The sequence below is a fragment of the Acomys minous genome (genome assembly GCF_964271855.1).
Source record: "Acomys minous genome assembly, chromosome: 8".
In the NCBI taxonomy this organism is placed as follows: Eukaryota; Metazoa; Chordata; class Mammalia; order Rodentia; family Muridae; genus Acomys; species Acomys minous.
In genome coordinates this window covers 44,595,535-44,612,948 of record NC_140489.1, presented here as the reverse complement: position 1 = coordinate 44,612,948, position 17,414 = coordinate 44,595,535, and the positions used below count along the sequence as shown (strand labels likewise).

Here is a 17,414-nt window from a genome sequence, read left to right as displayed (position 1 = left end):
ATGTCAATTTGTAAGATCGGAGATGTTTATTGTGTAAGTGTCTTCTACAGTAATTGCTTAATGGTAATATATACGGTTGGGTTTTTTTTTTTGTCATTTAAACATGTTTATTAAAATTAAATAAAACGATAGTGTAAATGAATATATCATATACACTGAAATAATATATCAACAAGAAGCTAAAAGTATATCCAAAATGGATGAATTTCAAAGGTAACTATGAAGTCCAGGGGAAATATGTTTGTATTTCTATGGGTGTTTTGCATCCATGTGATTCTATGTACCACATGTATGCCGGACCCACAGAAGCTGGAATAGGATGTTGGATTCCCCCCTAGAACTGGACCTACATGTAGTAGTGAACCCACCATATGACTGCTGGGAATGGAGCTGGGCCCCTTTGGAAGAGTACCCAGTGATCTTAAGCACTGAACCATCTCTCCAGCCACATACAAATGAAATTTTGCTGGTATGAAAGTGTTGTTTTACATCCTTGCTAACACTTGTCTTTTTTAATCTTTGTCTTTTCATTTCTTTGTTTTATTTTTTTCTCCTTGGTTAATTTTATCCTCCCATTCCTCCATCCCTCCTGCTTTCACCCTATTCTCCTCCCCCTCTATATGGTCATAGGCTATCAAGTCTCATCTTGGTAGCCTGCTTATTCTTTCTTTGAGTGCCCTCAGGCCTCCACACCCAGAGGAGGTGGTCAAATATAGGGCGCCAGAGTTCATGTCAGAGTGAGTCCCCGCTCTCCACATAATTTTGGAGAATGTCCTGATCATTGGCTAGATCAGAGTAGGGGTTTGATGTTTACTACATGTATTGTCCTTGGTTAGTACAATAGTTTGAGCAGACCCCTATGAGCCCTGATCCACCCATCATGATGTTCTTCTTGTAGGTTTCTAGGACCCTCTGGGTCCTTCTATTTCCCCATCTCCTATATTTCTCTTACCTAGAGTCCCAGTGGGATGTGCTCACATCTATCCCAATCTCCTGGTAAGTGAAGACTTTCATGGGACGCGCCTTTTGAGCTAGTACCCACTTATAAGTGAGTATATATAATGTGAGCCGTTCTGCTTCTGGGTTAACTCACTCAGTATGACCATTTCTAGTTTCATCCATTTGTCCACAAATTTCAGGTTTTCCTTGTTTTTAATGGCTGAGTAGTATTCCATAGTGTAAATGTACCACAGTTTCTTTATCCATTCTTCAACTGAGGGACATTTAAGCTGTTTCCAGGTTCTGGCTATTATGAATAAGGCTGCTATGAACGTGGTGAGCATATGTCCTTGTTGTATGGTGGGGTATTTTCTGGGTATATTCCAAGGAGTGGAATAGCTGGGTCTTGAGGAAGCCCTATTCCCAATATTCTGAGAAAGTACCATATAGATTTCCAAAGTGGTTGTACAAGTTTGTATTCCCACCAGCAATGTAGGAGTGTTCCTCTTTCTCCACATATTCGCCAGCATGTGGTGTCACTTGAATTTTTGATCTTAGCCATTCTGATGGGTGTAAGATGGAATCTCAGAGTCATTTTTATTTTCTCTGATGACTAAAGATATTGAGCATTTCTTTAAGTGTTTTTCAGGCATTCAATATTCCTCTGTTGAGAATTCTCTGTTTAGTTCTGAGCCCCATTTCTCAATTGGGTTATTTGGTTTTGTGATGTTTAATTTCTTGAGTTCTTTATATATTTTGGATATTAGACCTTTGTCAGATGTCGGGTTAGTGAAGATCTTTTCTCGGTCTGTAGGCTGTCGCTTTGTTCTGTTGACAGTGTCTCCTGCCGTACAGAAGCTTCTCAGCCTCGTGAGCTCCCATTTGTTAATTGTTGACCTTAAGGCTTGGGCTGTTGGTGTTCTGTTCAGGAAGTTGTCTTTTGTGCCAATGTGTTCCAGGCTCTTCCTCACTTTTTCTTCTAACAGATTTAGTGTGTCTGTTTTATGTTGAGGTCTTTAATCCACTTGGACTTGAGTTTTGTGTGTGGTGATAAATATAGAACTACTTGCATTTTTCTACATGTAGACATCCAGTTAGACCAGCACCATTTGTTGAAGATGCTATCCTTTTTCCATTGAATGGATTTGGCTTCTTTGTCAAAAATCAAATGACTATATGTGTGTGGATTCAATTCTGGGTCTTCAATTCGATTCCATTGATCAACCAGCCTAATGCTGTTCCAGTACCATGCAGTTTTAATTATTATTGCTCTATAGTACAGCTGAAGATCAGGTATAGAGATTCCTCCTGAGGATCTTTTATTGTATAAGATTGTTTTAGCTATTGTAGGTTTTTTGTTTTTCCCTATGAAGTTGAGAATTGATCTTTCACTATCTTTTTTTAAATTGTGTAAGTATTTTGATAGGGATTGCATTGAATCTGTAAATTGCTTTTGGTAAGATGGCCATTTTTACTATGTTAATTCTCCCAATCCATGAACAAGGGAGATCCTTCCATCTTCTGATATCATCTTCCATCTCTTTTTTTCAGAGAGTTAACGTTTTTTTCAAATAAGTCTTTCACTTGCTTGGTTAGAGTTACTCCTAGATATTTTGTATTGCTTGTGGCTGTCTTGAAGGGTGTAGTTTTCCTAAATTCTTCCTCTGCATGATTGTCATTTGTATATAGGAAGGCTACTGGCTTTTTGAGTTAATTTTGTATCCAGCCAATTTGCTGAAGGTGTTTATCAGCTGTAGGAGTTCTCTGGTGGAATTTTTGGGGCCACTTATGTACACCATCATATCATCTGCAAATAGGGATAATTTGACTTCTTCCTTTCCCATTTGGATCCCCTTGATCTCATTTTGTTGTGTTATTGCTCTGGCTAGAACTTCAAGAACTTATTGAAGAGATATGGAGAGAGTGGACAGCCTTATCTGGTCCCCAATTTTAGAGGAATTTCCTTGAGTATGTCTCCATTTAATTTGATGTTGGCTATTGGCTTGCTGTATGTAACCTTTATTATGTTTAGGTATGTGCCTTGTATTCCGGATCTCTCCAAAACTTTAAACATGAATGGGTGTTGGATTTTGTCAAATGCTTTTTCTGCATCTAAGGAGATGATCATGTGGTTTTTTTCTTTCAGTTTGTTTATATGGTGGATTACATTGATGTATTTCCATAATTAAACCATTCCTGTATACCTGGAATGAAGGCTACCTGGTCATGGTGAATGATATCTTTGATACATTCTTGAATTTGTTTTGTGAGTATTTTATTGAGTATTTTTGCATCAATATTCATAAGAGAAATTGGTCAGAAATTCTTTTTTGTTGGGTCTTTGTGGGGTTTAGGTATCAACATGACTGTGACCTCACAGAATGAATTTGGTAATGTTCCACCCATTTCTATCTTTTGGAGTAGCTTGAATAGTATCGGTATTAGCTCTTCTTTGAAGGTCTGGTAGAATTCTGTGCTGAAACCATCTGGCCCTGGGCTTTTTTTGATTGGGAGACTATCAATGATTGCTTCTATTTCTATAGGAGAAATAGGACTATTTGATTTGTTTATCTGATCTTGATTCAATTTTGGCAAGTAGAATCGATCAAGAAAATCGTCTATTTCCCTTAGATTTCCAAATTTTGTGGCGTATATGCCTTTAAAGTAGTATCTTATGATTCTTTGTACTTCTTCAGTGTCTGTTGTTATGTCTCCCTTTTCATGTCTGATTTTGTTGATTGGGATAGTGTCTCTCTGTCTTTTAGTTACTTTGGCTAATGGTTTGTCTATCTTGTTGATTTTCTCAAAGAACTAGCTCCTGGTTTTGTTGATTCTTTTAATTGTTTTCTTTGTTTCTAATTTATTGATTTCATCCTTGAGTTTGATTATTTCCAGACATCTACTCCTCTTGGATGTCTTTGTTTCTTTTTCTCTGGGGCTTCCAGATGTGTTGTTATGATGCTTATTGTGATGGTTCCAATTTCTTTTTAAAGGCACTTAATGCTATGAATTTTACTCTTAGCACTGCCTTCAGTGTGTCCCACAAATTTGAGTATGTTGTTCCTTCATTTTCATTGAATTTCAGGAAATCCTTAATTTATTTATTTATTTCTTCCCTGACTCAGGTGTCAATAAGTAGAGAATTGTTTAGTTTCCATGTGTGTGTAGGCTTTTTGTTATTTCTGTTGTTGTTGAAGTCCAGCCTTAGACCATGGTAATCTGATAGGTTACAAGGTATTATTTCAATCCTCTCGTATCTGTTGAGGCTTGCTCTGTGACCTACTATGTGATCAATTTTGGGGAAGGTCCCATGGGGTGCTGAGAAGAAGATATAATCCTTTGTGTTTGGGTGAAAAGTTCTATAAATATCTGTTAGATCCATTTGATTCATGGCGTTGTTAGTGATGTTATTTCTCAGCTTAGTTTCTGTTTCAATGACCTATCCTTCAGTGAAAGTGGGGTGTTGAAGTCTCCCACTATTAATGTGTAGGGATTGATGTGTGGTTTAAGCTTTGTTAATAGTTCTTTTACAAATGTGGATGCCCTTGTATTTGGAGCATAGATGTTCAGAATTGTGATGTCATCTTGGCTGATTTTACTTTTGATGAGTATGACGTGTCCTTCCTCAACCCTTTTGATTAATTTAGGTTGAAAGTCTATTTTATTAGATATTAAAATGGCTACACCAGCTTGCTTCCTGTGACCATTTGCTTGGAATATTTTTCCAGCCATTTACCTTGAGATAATTTCTGTCCTTGTGGGTGCGACATGTTTCTTGAATACAGAAGAGTGTTGGATCTTGTTTATGCATCCATTCAGTTAGTCTGTGTCTTTTTATTTGAGAGTTGAGACCATTGATGTTGAGAGATATTAATGACAAGTGACTGTTAAGTCCCTTAATTTTTGATGTTGGGCACAGTAGAGAATTTGTGTGGTTGTGTTTTTGTGATGTAGTTATCTATTTCCTGTGTAGTTTTGGTTGTGGCTTGTCCCTTTGGGGTGGAGTTTTCCTTCTAGTAACTTCTGTAAAGCTGGATTTGTGGAAAGTAACTGTTTGAATTTGTTTTTGTCATGGAATATTTTGTTTTCCCCATCAATGGTTATTGAAAGTTTGGCTGGGTATAGTAGTCTGTCCAGGCCCTTCTGGCTTTTATGGTCTCTGCTGAGAAGTCGGGTGTAATTCTGATAGGTTTGCCATTGTATGTTACTCGGCCTTTTTCTATTGCTGCTTTTAATATTTTTCTTTGTTCTGTATATTTTGTGTTTTTATTATTATGTGACAGGAAGATTTTCTTTTCTGGTCTATTTTATTTGGTGTTCTGTAGGCCTCTTGTATGTTTATATGTCTCACCTTCTTTAAATTAGGGAAATTTTCTTCTATGATTTTATTGAAGATATTTTCTGAGCCTTCAAGTCAGGTGTGTATTCTCTTTCCTCGATGCCTATTAGTCTCAATTTTTGTCTTTTCATGGTGTCCTTGATTTCTTGGATATTTTGTGTCAGGAATTTTTCAGATTTAGCATTGTCTTTTATGGTTGATTTGAGTTCTACAATTGTATCTTCTAGTCCCAAGATTCGTTCCTCCATTTCTTGGATTCTGTTAGAGAAGCTCACCTCTGTGTTGCTTACTTTCTTCTCTAAGGTCTCTTGTTCCTATTTTTCTTCTATCTGTGCTTTTATCACTGTTTCCATTTTCATCTTCACATCTTGAACTTTTTTTTTTTTATTTCCTTCATCTGGCTGTTTGTATGTTCCTGATTTTTTTCCAGTGCCTCTCTATAGGCCTCTTTTATTTCTTCCACCTGTTTGGCTGCGTCTTCCTGCATTTGATTACAGATTTTATTTGTTTACTTCATTATCATCTTCATTACTAAGGATTTGAGGTCATTTTCTTGTATTTTGATTGTATTTGAGTTCTCATGGTTGCTTTCTTTGGGATAGCTAGGATCTGGAGATGCCAAATTGTTTTGGTTTTTGTTGTGTTCTTACGCTGTCCTTTAGTCATCTTGCTATGTTTGATGTTGGGTGGTAGCTTCTGGTGTCCTTCACTGGTCATTGAGAGCGAATAGTTGGTGAGTGACTATAGGTCCCGTGCCCTTGCCTGTGGGAATCAGGGAGTTCTTCCCTCAAACCAGCAGGTGACCTGGTTTCTGCTCCACGAGACTTTGTTCTACACCTTAAGTTCCTAACTGGTCAGCAGAGGTAGGCTTCTGCCTGATCCCATTCATGCTACTGAGGAGATTCTGACCAGCTGTGTTGAGGGCCACTGTTTAATTTTTTTGTCCTGATCCCTTGGGACAGTCCAGCCTCTCCCACGCATGTGGGAGACCCCGCTGGGCCTTGGGAACTGGACAGGCCAGGTTTTAACTGCCCAGTTGTCCAGGGCCAGACCACTGTGACTCGCAGGCAGGTTCCTGCCTGGACCAATCTAGATAGCAGACCAGTCTAGGTTGTATACCTTTGGTGTTTCAGTCCCACTGAGTTGTGGCTGCAATCAGACTCCCTTCCAGACCCCTCAGGGTAGTCTAGCTTCTCCCACGAGTGTGGGAGTCCCTGCTGGGCCGTGGGGACTGTGGCTTTATCTGCTCAATTGTTCAGGCCTGGACCGCTGTGGTCCGCAGACAGGTTCCTGCCGGGATCAGTCTAGGTAGAGGACCAGCCCAGATTGCACACCTTTGGTGGTTCAGTCTCATTGAGCTGTGGCCACAATTCAGAACCCCTTCCAGATCCTCAGAGCAGTCCAGCTTCTCCCACAAACGTGGGAGTCCCTGCTGGGCCATGGGGACTGTCCTGGCTGGGTTCTATCAACTCAGTTTTGCAGGTTCGGTCTGCTGAGGCTGGCTGCCTGGCTCCGGCTGGACCCACCCAGACCACGTGGGCTGTTGCTGGGCACCGTGGGCTTCGCAATGGCCTCTGGGGCTCCTTGTGGACTGGGGTAGGGTGGGTGGGGGTATCCAAGGACAGATTTCCTTGTTTCCCTGAGACTTCCCCAAGCCAGGAGCTTCGATGTTCCACTGCCGCACCCACTGAGCCTGGGCTATAGAGTTCAGATGCAGTCCACAGGTGGGTTCCATTCCAAAGCCTTGAGAGTGGGTTCAGGTCCTCCGTGGGCTGTTGTTTGGCCCGGGGCTAAGCCCGCCTGTGGTCTGCACTGTGCCGGACCCCACTCACCTAGTGTTCTCCAGTTCTTGCAGTCTGTGACTCCCAATCCAGCCCCTGGACTCCGTGCATTAGATCAGGTACAGTGTGTGATATGCGCCGCCATCTTGGAACTCTCTGGTTGGCTTTTTTTTTTTTAAGCAATAAAATTCTATGCCATTTTCTTCATCCCCATGCAGCAAAAACATATGTATAATATAGATATTACATAGAATTTGTTCTGTGAGTCTCCTTAATGGCTTTGGGAGTCATGTATGGAGGAACTCACTAGTCCCATTGAAACAATGGCTGTGTTTGCTTCCTAATTCAGGACTGTGGATCTGATTCCTATTGACCACTTCAGGAATGTGACCAACGTCAATCTCCAGAACAACAACCTCACCTCATTCAGCGGCCTCATCTACCTGCCCAACGTGAAGGCACGTGGCCGCAAAGCTGTATTTGCCCTCAAAGACTTCAGCACAAGTTTTAATCTTCACTTTACACTAAAATGTATTTCCTTATTAAGGTGTCGAAATTATTCCCTCAATTGTATTTTATTTTGTTTTTCACTAGTTAGAGAGATTCTTAGTCTTGCCCTCTGATTTTTTTTTTTTTATCAATCTGTCTTATGTCCTTGACTTGCAACCACATATTACTCCTCCGTGGAGATGGGGTGAAAGGCCAAGTCTTAGTGAGCACATATGAAACAAAGTGGAGAATGGGGTGGTCCTCAAAAGAGTCTCATTGCCTCAACTCAGTCAGTAATTAAAGGCACGTAAACACAGAAACCAACAACCTTCTAAGTAATTATTTCATCTGTATTGGGCCTAGACAAGTCAGGAGTGTAGATTGAGAAAGCGGAGCAGCTGGCTAGTATCTTGGATGTTTTATATTAGTGATTCTCCAACATGCAAGAGCATTAGAAACACATCCCAAGCTAAACCTAAATAATCTGAGATAAAGTATTTTCTTTGTCATGATACGATACTACTAATGGTGTTCTCTCACCGAGCATTAGTTATACCACTTGAATAGTTCATAGGACGTTTGGCTAACAAAATGTTCTCTCTATAGGTCTTATCCCTCAACTATAATCACATTGAGTCAATCATGCCGAGAGTGAAACCTCAAACCCACTTAAGCAGCAGACAACTGCTCTACCAGAAAGTGCCCTCGAGCGGCTATGGGCAGCAAGGAGCCTCAAAACTAAACAGGTACTTTTAAAAGTTCTTTTATTTTTCACATTAAAAACAACCAAAGAAGTAACACATTCTAGTGCATATATTTATTTAATTGTTTAAAATTCATGATTCAAGATTTATTTATTTATTTATTTATTTATTTAGTATACAGTGCACATTAGGCTTACAGTATAGATGGTTGTAAACCACCATGTGGTTGCTGGGAATTGAACTCAGAACCTTTGGGAAAGCCATCAGTTCTCTTAACCACTGAACATCTCTTAAGGATTGTTTTATTAAACAAACTATAGGTCAAAAATAAACTTCACAAAAAAAAAATATGAGCTATGTCTTTGTCGTTGTTCCCTGATTCTTATATTAATGGAAAAGATATAATCTGTGAAGATGAAGACACATCTCCTGCTTTCCTATACATTTATGAAAGGATGGATGGATGGATGGATAGATGGATAGACAGACAAATGGAGAGAGAGAGAGAGAGAGAGAGAGAGAGAGAGAGAGAGAGAGAGAGAACATCACCAAAATATTTTCACTTTCAGTTTTCTCAGTGAAGAACATTCCTATCTTACCATCTTTATTGAGGGACAGTTTGCATGTAACAAATTGCTAACTCCAGTGTAACATTTAATGATTCCTGATAACTGTGTTCAGTCCTGTAACCATGGCTAAAACCTCAGGGTGAAACAACTGCCACCTCAAACCAGCCTCAGTTTTCTTTGCAATCCCCTTAACCCACATCCCAGCCTTTGGCAATAGCCACTGGTCTGCTTTCTTTCCCTATAATTTTGCCGTTTTCTAGAATTGTATAAGACTGGAATTACATAGTAACTGCTTTTTTTCATTTTTATTAGTATTTATTAATTTACAAAATAATATAACATAGCATATGTGCATATAATACTTATCTTCAACCCCCTAGATCATATCCTGCTTTCCCTCCCACTGTTCCCCTTCCTCTACCTCCAAGCCCTCCTTCTATTTTCTTTTTGTGTCTGGCTTCTTTCGCTTAGCTTACTTTTTGATACCTATCTCTTGTCACTGCAAAGACTAGCAGTTACTTTCACTACACTGCTATGTACTATATCTATACATAGAATATACTAATGTAAGCCATTTACTTTATCTTCTTTTTTAATATTGTTTCAGTTGTTCAAAGTTCTTTGAGTTCTTTATACATTTTAAGACAGTTCATTTTTTCATAATGAGCCTTCAATAGAAATTGTATTGACTCTACTCATCAATTTGAAGGAATTGACATCTTGATATCCAAACTTCTAATCCACGAACATGTCAGTTACTGATACTTCAGTTGACTTCATTCAGTTGTGTGTAGCTGTCTAGATATAAATTTTGTGTTTCTTATTCTAAAGTGTTCTGAAATTATTTTCTTATGCTGTTGTAAAAAAAAAAGAAAGAATTGTTTTCTTAATTTTATTTTTACATTTTTAGTTCCTGACACTGGAATATCAGGCCATTTGATTAGTTTATTTTGTGACTGTCATGAATTAATTTGTTAGCTCAAGTAGTGTTTTAGTAAATCAGCGTGTAGTACATACAGGCATATGTCTTTTTTGAATAAAGATACCTGTACTCATTTCATTCTAATGGAATATACCTCTCCTTACTTTTCATTGTGACTTTCTGTACTTTATTCTTTTCCATACAAGTATTTTTAAGAGATAAAAGTTATTATTATTAAAAGCATTCTTCAACTATCATAACAAAAGCTCCTATGCATGTTCATCTTACTTTCACTTTATGATGTATACACTTCAGATCACCTTTCTTGACAAAGTTGCTTTTAAATCCAATGTATGATTTCAAACTTACCTGTGTGTTTCAGAGATTCAGTAAGCAACGAAAACTTGCCTCCAATAATGCAAAGTTTAGAAGTTCTTCATTTGGGATACAATGGAATTTGTAACTTAGTTCAACTACAACTTAACAGACTAATAAACTTAAAGTTCCTCTTTCTACAAGGTGAGTAGACATGTTCTTTATAAACCCTGTGAGCTAACTCGATTATCATCTTGCTTTGACAAGCAAGTATAAGCATGAAATTTTACTCTAATGATCACTGACAACAAAAACTTAATAATCACAAATGTTTTTACTTAGTTTAGCTGCATATTATCAAATATTCTTTAAACTGTATGTACTCATTGTACCTAGCAATATTACACAGGGACATTTTTCATACAAGTATATATTTTATGCTGAGTGTATTTTGTTCCTCCCTTGTCTTCTCCTTCTGTCCCAGTAGTCAGTCCCCTCTGTTCTCTTAGATTCACTTCCAAATATGGAGTTGGTTTTTCTGAGACTACCTTAATTTGCTTAATGTGTCCCCAGTTGCATACATTCTCTTGCAAGATATATATATATATATATCTTGTTCTTCTTTATGACTGAAAAATCCAGTGTATGTTTATCATGATATTTTCTTAGTCATTTCTCTGCTGTTGGACGCCAGCAGAGAATAGGAAAATAATTGAGGTTCACTGTGGCTAGGTAATGTACCAAGTTTTCACTAGTGTTTTGTGGTAATCCAGTCTGTATGACTCTAAAGCATATGCATTTTTGATCCAGAGTGAATAAAATAATATATATTAACATATACTAATAGTGACCTGGCCCACGGTGCTAACAATAGAAGTGGTAGGTCTAAAAGGCCGTTGTAAAGGAGGAACTATTAGGACCAAGTAACTAATCAGATATATCTAAAGGAGAGGATGGATTGCTAAGGCCAGATAAAGTTGGAGGTTAGGGAAAGATCAGTTTGTGTTACAATTTTGAGGCATAAAAGTATATATACTTTTTTTAGCTTTAAAAGAAATCAACTGTTGACTGTCTTAATGAAGGTATGCAGATACACTTTTCTCCTGAGAGTTGGGGCTCACACAGCGTGTCATCCCCGTTTAGGAAATGAGATCAGTCAGGTGGAAGGGCTGGACAACCTGGTCGTCCTTCAGGAGCTGGTGGTCGACCACAACCGCATCCGAGCGTTTAATGACAGCGCTTTTGCCAAGCCGAGTTCCCTGCTGACCCTCCACCTGGAGGAAAACAGGCTGCGGGAGCTGAGCAAGCTGCAGTCTCTGGTTAAGCTGGAGAAGCTCTTCCTAGGATATAACAAGATCCAGGTAAAGTTATTTGGGGGTGTCATCATTTTGAGGTCTGCATGCTTGAAATCCTCTGGGATCTGAACACGGAACTCCCAAAACACACCAATTAGAGTGGAGTGGCCGCTGTCTCTCACCTCTCTATCAGGTGCCTCATAAGGCATGTGCCATGTGTAGTCTTTTAAAGCACAACATCGCCTGGGCTTTCTTAGACTGTCTCCTGATAGATAGATATAGGTAAGAGAGTGGATACAACCTGACAGAGCTTGTGTTTGTATCAAAAGTAGGTAAAAGAAACCTACTTTTACCAAAGTTGCTTCTGCCATCCATATTGTGAGGCAGTTTTAAAGAGACAGAACTGTACACTCCCCCTGCAAAAGCAAGACCTGTGTCCATCTTGTCCATATTTATATTAGTATGTCATGTGGCGCACCATAGACCCCTGGCAAGTGTTTACTGAGGCTTTTTTTTTTTTTTGCTACAAGTCGTAAAGTCTTTTCTGTCCTAATATGAAACCCCTTTCCAATGTTAGAGGGAACCATGAGTAATATCTCCTCTCTCTTACCAAGTAAGGCATACAGGTTGAGAAAAAATAGCATACACATGATCTATCAAGATTCATGTACCAATCTGAGGAAAGCCTAGCCCAACTGGTGATCTTTCCAGAACTGGATTCAGTTGGGGAAAATGGTATTCTATGGGAAATATTTCTGACAATAGTAAGTGACCTTAACAAATGAGACCTAAAAGCTGCGGGGAACTGCTTTGTGGTGGAGAATGTGCTCAGTGTGCCCAAAGCCTGAACTTAAACAAACTCAGTAAAAAACAAAACAAAACAAAACAAAAAAAAACAAATAAAACCTTCATACATTCATCAATGACCTTGTCTGGTATCAAGTCTTGCTTAGCATTCCAAGAGCCAATACTTGAGGCCTTGGGCATTTTCTTGGTTTCTTGGTTACTTTCTTCCCACACCACACAGTCTATCTAGCTCAGAATAAAAGACACGAACTCCAAGAAAGATTTTGTAGTGATCTTGCAATAGGGGAGTGTTTCCTAAAACATTTCCATCCTATGGTTAAGCTTGTGCTGTGTCTTATTAGAGGCCATAGCTTGTAATTCCATAGATGCCGATGGACTGTAAACAATTTTTATCCAGAGAGATCTGCTAGGAGAATGCCATGGGTATGGGCCTTCCTGGAAAATGCCACTTCTCTGTTTGCCAGGACATCCAGGTAGCAGCATACTTAAAGGAGGTTACATCTGGTAACCAGCTTTTCCGCTGCATGCCCTTGCTCACCTATTCCTTATAAGGGCAAGAGGAGATGCATCCACTTGGTATGATAGCTCCCAGCTCAGCAACTTCAACAGAATCATGCTCAGTGGGTTTACTATCACAATTGGATACAGCCACACAGTAACCTGTGTGACAAATCACAGACTATGCATGCATCATTGAAAAAAAAAATGACTGAGCTTTATTGGTCGTTGAATGATTTTAGCCTTTTATCTTTATCCTTGAAATGGTGTTCTGCATTGGGCTTGGCTGGGTTGTTACTGAACTTACGCTAGTGGTTGATGCAGTTGTATCCTAGAGTGATCATTTACAGTTAACTGGAGAAGGAAAATGAACTCTGGGGAGTCAAGGGTGAGTTGGAAACGCAGTTGAATTCCTCTAAAATCTATGTTCTTTCAAAACCTTGGCTGTCTATTCAAATTTCCTGTGGGAGAGAGACTTTTGTCCATGGCACCTTGGGCAATCTGATGCCAGGATCAGTTCTACAAGTGGACAGTAAGAATGCACACTAAGAATGCAATCATGGGCTAGCTAGGCATGATGGGACAAGAGAAAACTCTATTAAATATTATCTAAACACTAGTGCTTCAGACATAATTAGGTGCGGATAAGGGCCGCTGACCTGCAGGCCCCAGTGCCCAGCTTTCTGCTTCCCCCAATATGTCCATTTATGTAGACTGAGAAAAATGTGGCCTATTGCCTTGCTTCTAGGAATCACTACAACACAAACGAAGATTTCTATTTTCTCCCCGTGGCTAGGTGCTTCTTCTGTCTGACATCCAAATTCTCCATGTCACATCTTAACATACAGTGGAGCAAAACATGTACACATTAAATACAAATCAATCTTTTTTTAAATTTTTTGCTAAAACTACAATATGGCAACCTTACACTGATGTTAAGTGGATAATAATCAATAGCCCTGTGCAGGGTGAAGGGCAAAACATTTAACCAGAAATTTTTATCTGTCTATCTTTCACAGTAGTGTACTGGAGTATAGCCAACATCGCATGGTCCTCTCTTATCAAGGCTGTCGTCATCTAAGTCCCAGGGTGGCTCAGAACTCTTCCTAGAAAAAGTTGCTGTTACCTTGCAAGTTCTGCCCATTTTCCATGTCACAGTGCTACCTTTGGGAGGCATGTGTTAGGGGTCTGCAGGCTTCCCTCAGGGTCATAGTAGAGGTTCCAGCTGTGAGCTACTTGAAATCTAAAGTTTGCATACAATGACTTCGGAGTAGTTTGTGTTGGGAGAGGTAAGCAAGCCCACTGACAATCCATTGCCTTTTACGTAGGATATCGCAGAACTGGAAAAACTTGATGTTATCCCTTCTCTCAGAGAGCTTACTGTCTATGGCAATCCGGTGAGTGTTTATTTACCCTAATAACTAGTTCATTCCCCAATAGTCGTGTGCAATTTGTTTTATATGATATGAGAAAGTGATTTGATTTTCCTCTGTCTATATACATAGCTAGTCAACCCAGCACAGTTTTTGGCTTAGTGTCATCTCCACATGATTGTGCTGCAAACCACCACTGCCAAATGTAAGCACACGTGTTTCGCATTCTGCGCTGCACCCTTTGGCTAACCTGCTGTGCTGATCATACTAGGCAGTGTTCATTTGTAATATCTTATCTTGTCTTCATCCTTGTTAGCGTATTTCTCCTTATTCTCCTCTTCGTCTCTTCTTTCTCATTAGCTCCTCCACTTTCTTCACTGTCTCTTCTGTTCTTGGCACCTTACACTTTCCTGTGAATTTTAAGAAGGAAACTAAGTTGAAGAAGACTCTTGTTGGTGCTTTAATTAGAACTGCACCTACTTTGAGTTAATTTGGGAGGCATTCGTCACTCTTCTTATTGGAGTCTTTGAAGGCATCCAATAAATAGCACCCATGCCCGTTTAATATCTAAGCAAACTGAAAACCATGACCATGGCAAGATGGCCGCCTTCTGTTCAGTGTGCCGAGTGTCCAGAAAGTCCAGCATAAAAGATCTGACAGCAGAAGGTGTAAGACTGAAGGGGCCAGGAGGCAGACAGGTCCAGGATCTCACAGAAGCACGCCAAGGGCAGCAAGACCAGTGGGTCAGGGGCAGGGGTGGGGGGGGTCATATGATGGAAGGACACAGGGCCTTTCATCCAAGCCAGAGCAGTTCATTTCACGCTAATACCAAGGACGCCGGGTACACGCCTGTTGGTGTAGCATCCAGTCGGAAAGCTTCACACGTTGCTCTCATGGTTGTGTTTGTTTACGATGCTGAGAAACTGTGGTGAGGAAATTGGTCAGGACTTCTTGGGAACTGTTGCAGGGATTACTATGCCAGGCGACGGTGCTTGAAAATGCCAAGTAGGCACACTGGCAGATTACAGAAATGTGCAATCTGATTACAAAGGGCCAGGACACTCCTGATGGAAACCTGTGTGGGAGGAGAGATCTCTTGGAGGAGTCAAACACTCTGTCAGTAATAATCTTATTTCCAGGGACAAGAAGCTGAGGTGTGCTATTGAATAAGATGGTAAGTCCAGAGTAGTTACTGTGTGTCTCAAAAAGCAAATTTTTTCCATAAACAGTGATAAATGAGGTGACTTCACCTGATGACATGAGGTATACATTTATCCAAATGTATGGGTACTATGTCACAAAGTACCCATTAATATGCATACTTTTTGTTTTTAATGTGTGTTTTAGAAATTAATCTAAAATATGACAGAAAGGATATTTACTTTCACACAGAAAAAGATTTATAATTTTCCCACAAAGATTTAAATCACCTTTGATAAGATTTATTGTCATTTTAAAGAATTCATTTTTTATGGTCTTCTGATTATTTATTGTAGGAGTAAAGAAATTATAGCTTTTGTATATTGTTCTTTTTCTGGGCAGCTTGTGAAGCCACGTTTTTAGTTCTAATGATTTGTAGAAACTTTTGGATTTTCCTTTGTATACTATCATGCTATCTGTAAATAATATCTAGTATTTTTAATCTTCAGATGTTTATTTTCTATACTTCTCTCAGTGTGTTGATTAAGAGCTCTAGTGCAGTACTGAATAGAAGCACTTAATAATAATCTAGAATGCTTCCAAATTGTCTCTATTAGAGACGATGTTTGCTATGAATTGTGGGATAGTTACTTTCAATGGTTTGAGGAAGCGCCTTTGCAGGTTCAACTGACTATTTCATAACAAATGGACATGGGTTTTGACTGATGGATTATAAAGTTTTGTTTTTAAGTTACTGGTGTAGCAAATCACATTGATAGACTTAGTAGAGTGACACTATCTCTAAGTTCCTGATGTGAATGTTATTTGTCCATGTTTTATATTTTATTGGATTCTATCTGATAATAATCAATGTAATATAACTGCATCTATGCAGATAAGAACTTTAATTCTATCTCTTTATTCAATGCCTTTAAATCTGGCCCAAGTCTTTTGCTTTATAAGATTAATTCTGGAGCACTTCTATTCCTACTCTATACATTAGTTTGAAGACTCATACAGTCCTTGAAAACTAATTAGACCCTATCTCTAAAACCCTGTGGGCTTAATTAATTTATAAGCTACACTTTAACTTGCTTACTCAAATTCCTTTATGAGTATAAATCCCATCATAATTTCTACTTCCTCAGAAACTCATTTTGAGAAGTCAGTTTTTCTAGATGCTGATCTTTTATCTAAACTCTTAATGTATTGCTATCATAGTAAGCTCAGAATACCCTTTCAAATCTCCACCATTTCTATATTGTCACCCTTCTATGCCTAAGATCATCAATTTTGCTTTGTGTTTGATTCTTGATAAATCGTGTTCAAGTGTTGTTTATAGTGCTTTAGAGCACCTTGATTTTCTTTATCAATGCCATTGTTTGCTTTTGATTTCATTTCCTTTTAGTTTCTTGAAATTTTTCAAGAAAAAAATCTCAATTTTCATATTTCTTCATCTTAATCATCTTAAATTAACATTAATTTTCAACATATTTCTGAACCAATAAATTCTAGGTTATAGTGTACTGCTCTAGCAACATCCTGAAAGTTTTTATATTTGTTGCCTTTACTAATCTTCATATCTCAAAATCTTCTACTCTTCAAAGGACATTGTTTTCATTTGTAAATTACTGAGAACTGTGCATGTTTTTATTTGTTTTAAATATATGGTATATTTCTTGTTGTGTCTTCATCGTTTTCCTTGAGTGTTGGAGTACTTCAGTCAGAGGAAGTAGGCTCTGTGTTCTTTGCTGTTTAAGAAAATTGTTGTGTAATCTAGAATGTGGTCAGTGATTTGTTGGGATGTTATATGTGTTAAAGATCTGTCTCTATCACTGAACATCCCCCTACCATATTCATTTCAAGAAGTTTGGTCATTTCCTTTTTTTTTTTTAATTTTAAATTTCAGCTTCCTCTGTAACTCACTATATAAGGCAGGCTGGCTGCTAACTCATGGCAACCTTCCTTCTATAACATCCAGCGTTCTGGGATTATAGGCATGAGCCACCAGGCCCAGCTTGTTCATCTGCCTCCTAGAGTTCGTCGCTCTTTGCCATTGGAGATAGTGTTGTATACTCTCTACATTAGGAGTCCTTGAGATTCAAAGATGTGAGAGAGAGACTCAGTCAGCATAATATTTTCCTTGTGGCTAAGATCAATTGCAATGGCACAGTAAGGAAACACAGTCACAGGACAGGAAGAAGAGAAAGGTAGAATCCAGAGGAATCTGTATGTATATTTCC

At 38.8% G+C, this 17,414-nt stretch overlaps 1 protein-coding gene across 11 annotated transcripts in view; it reads left to right on the top strand.

The window, feature by feature from the left end:
• LRRC9 (leucine rich repeat containing 9) overlaps positions 1-17,414 on the top strand; it is an 88,181-nt gene that overhangs the window by 56,361 nt on the left and 14,406 nt on the right. For 10 of the 11 annotated variants that reach the window (XM_084793367.1, XM_084793366.1, XM_084793368.1 and 7 more), the window contains exons 26-30: positions 7,409-7,517; positions 8,155-8,294; positions 10,126-10,262; positions 11,202-11,419; positions 13,987-14,055. In XM_084793367.1, the coding sequence (XP_084649493.1) occupies positions 7,409-7,517; positions 8,155-8,294; positions 10,126-10,262; positions 11,202-11,419; positions 13,987-14,055 (673 nt within the window). Of the gene's footprint in view, positions 1-7,408; positions 7,607-8,154; positions 8,295-10,125; positions 10,263-11,201; positions 11,420-13,986; positions 14,056-17,414 lie in introns of those variants that run through there. The other variant, XR_014781351.1, reaches the window with a different exon arrangement.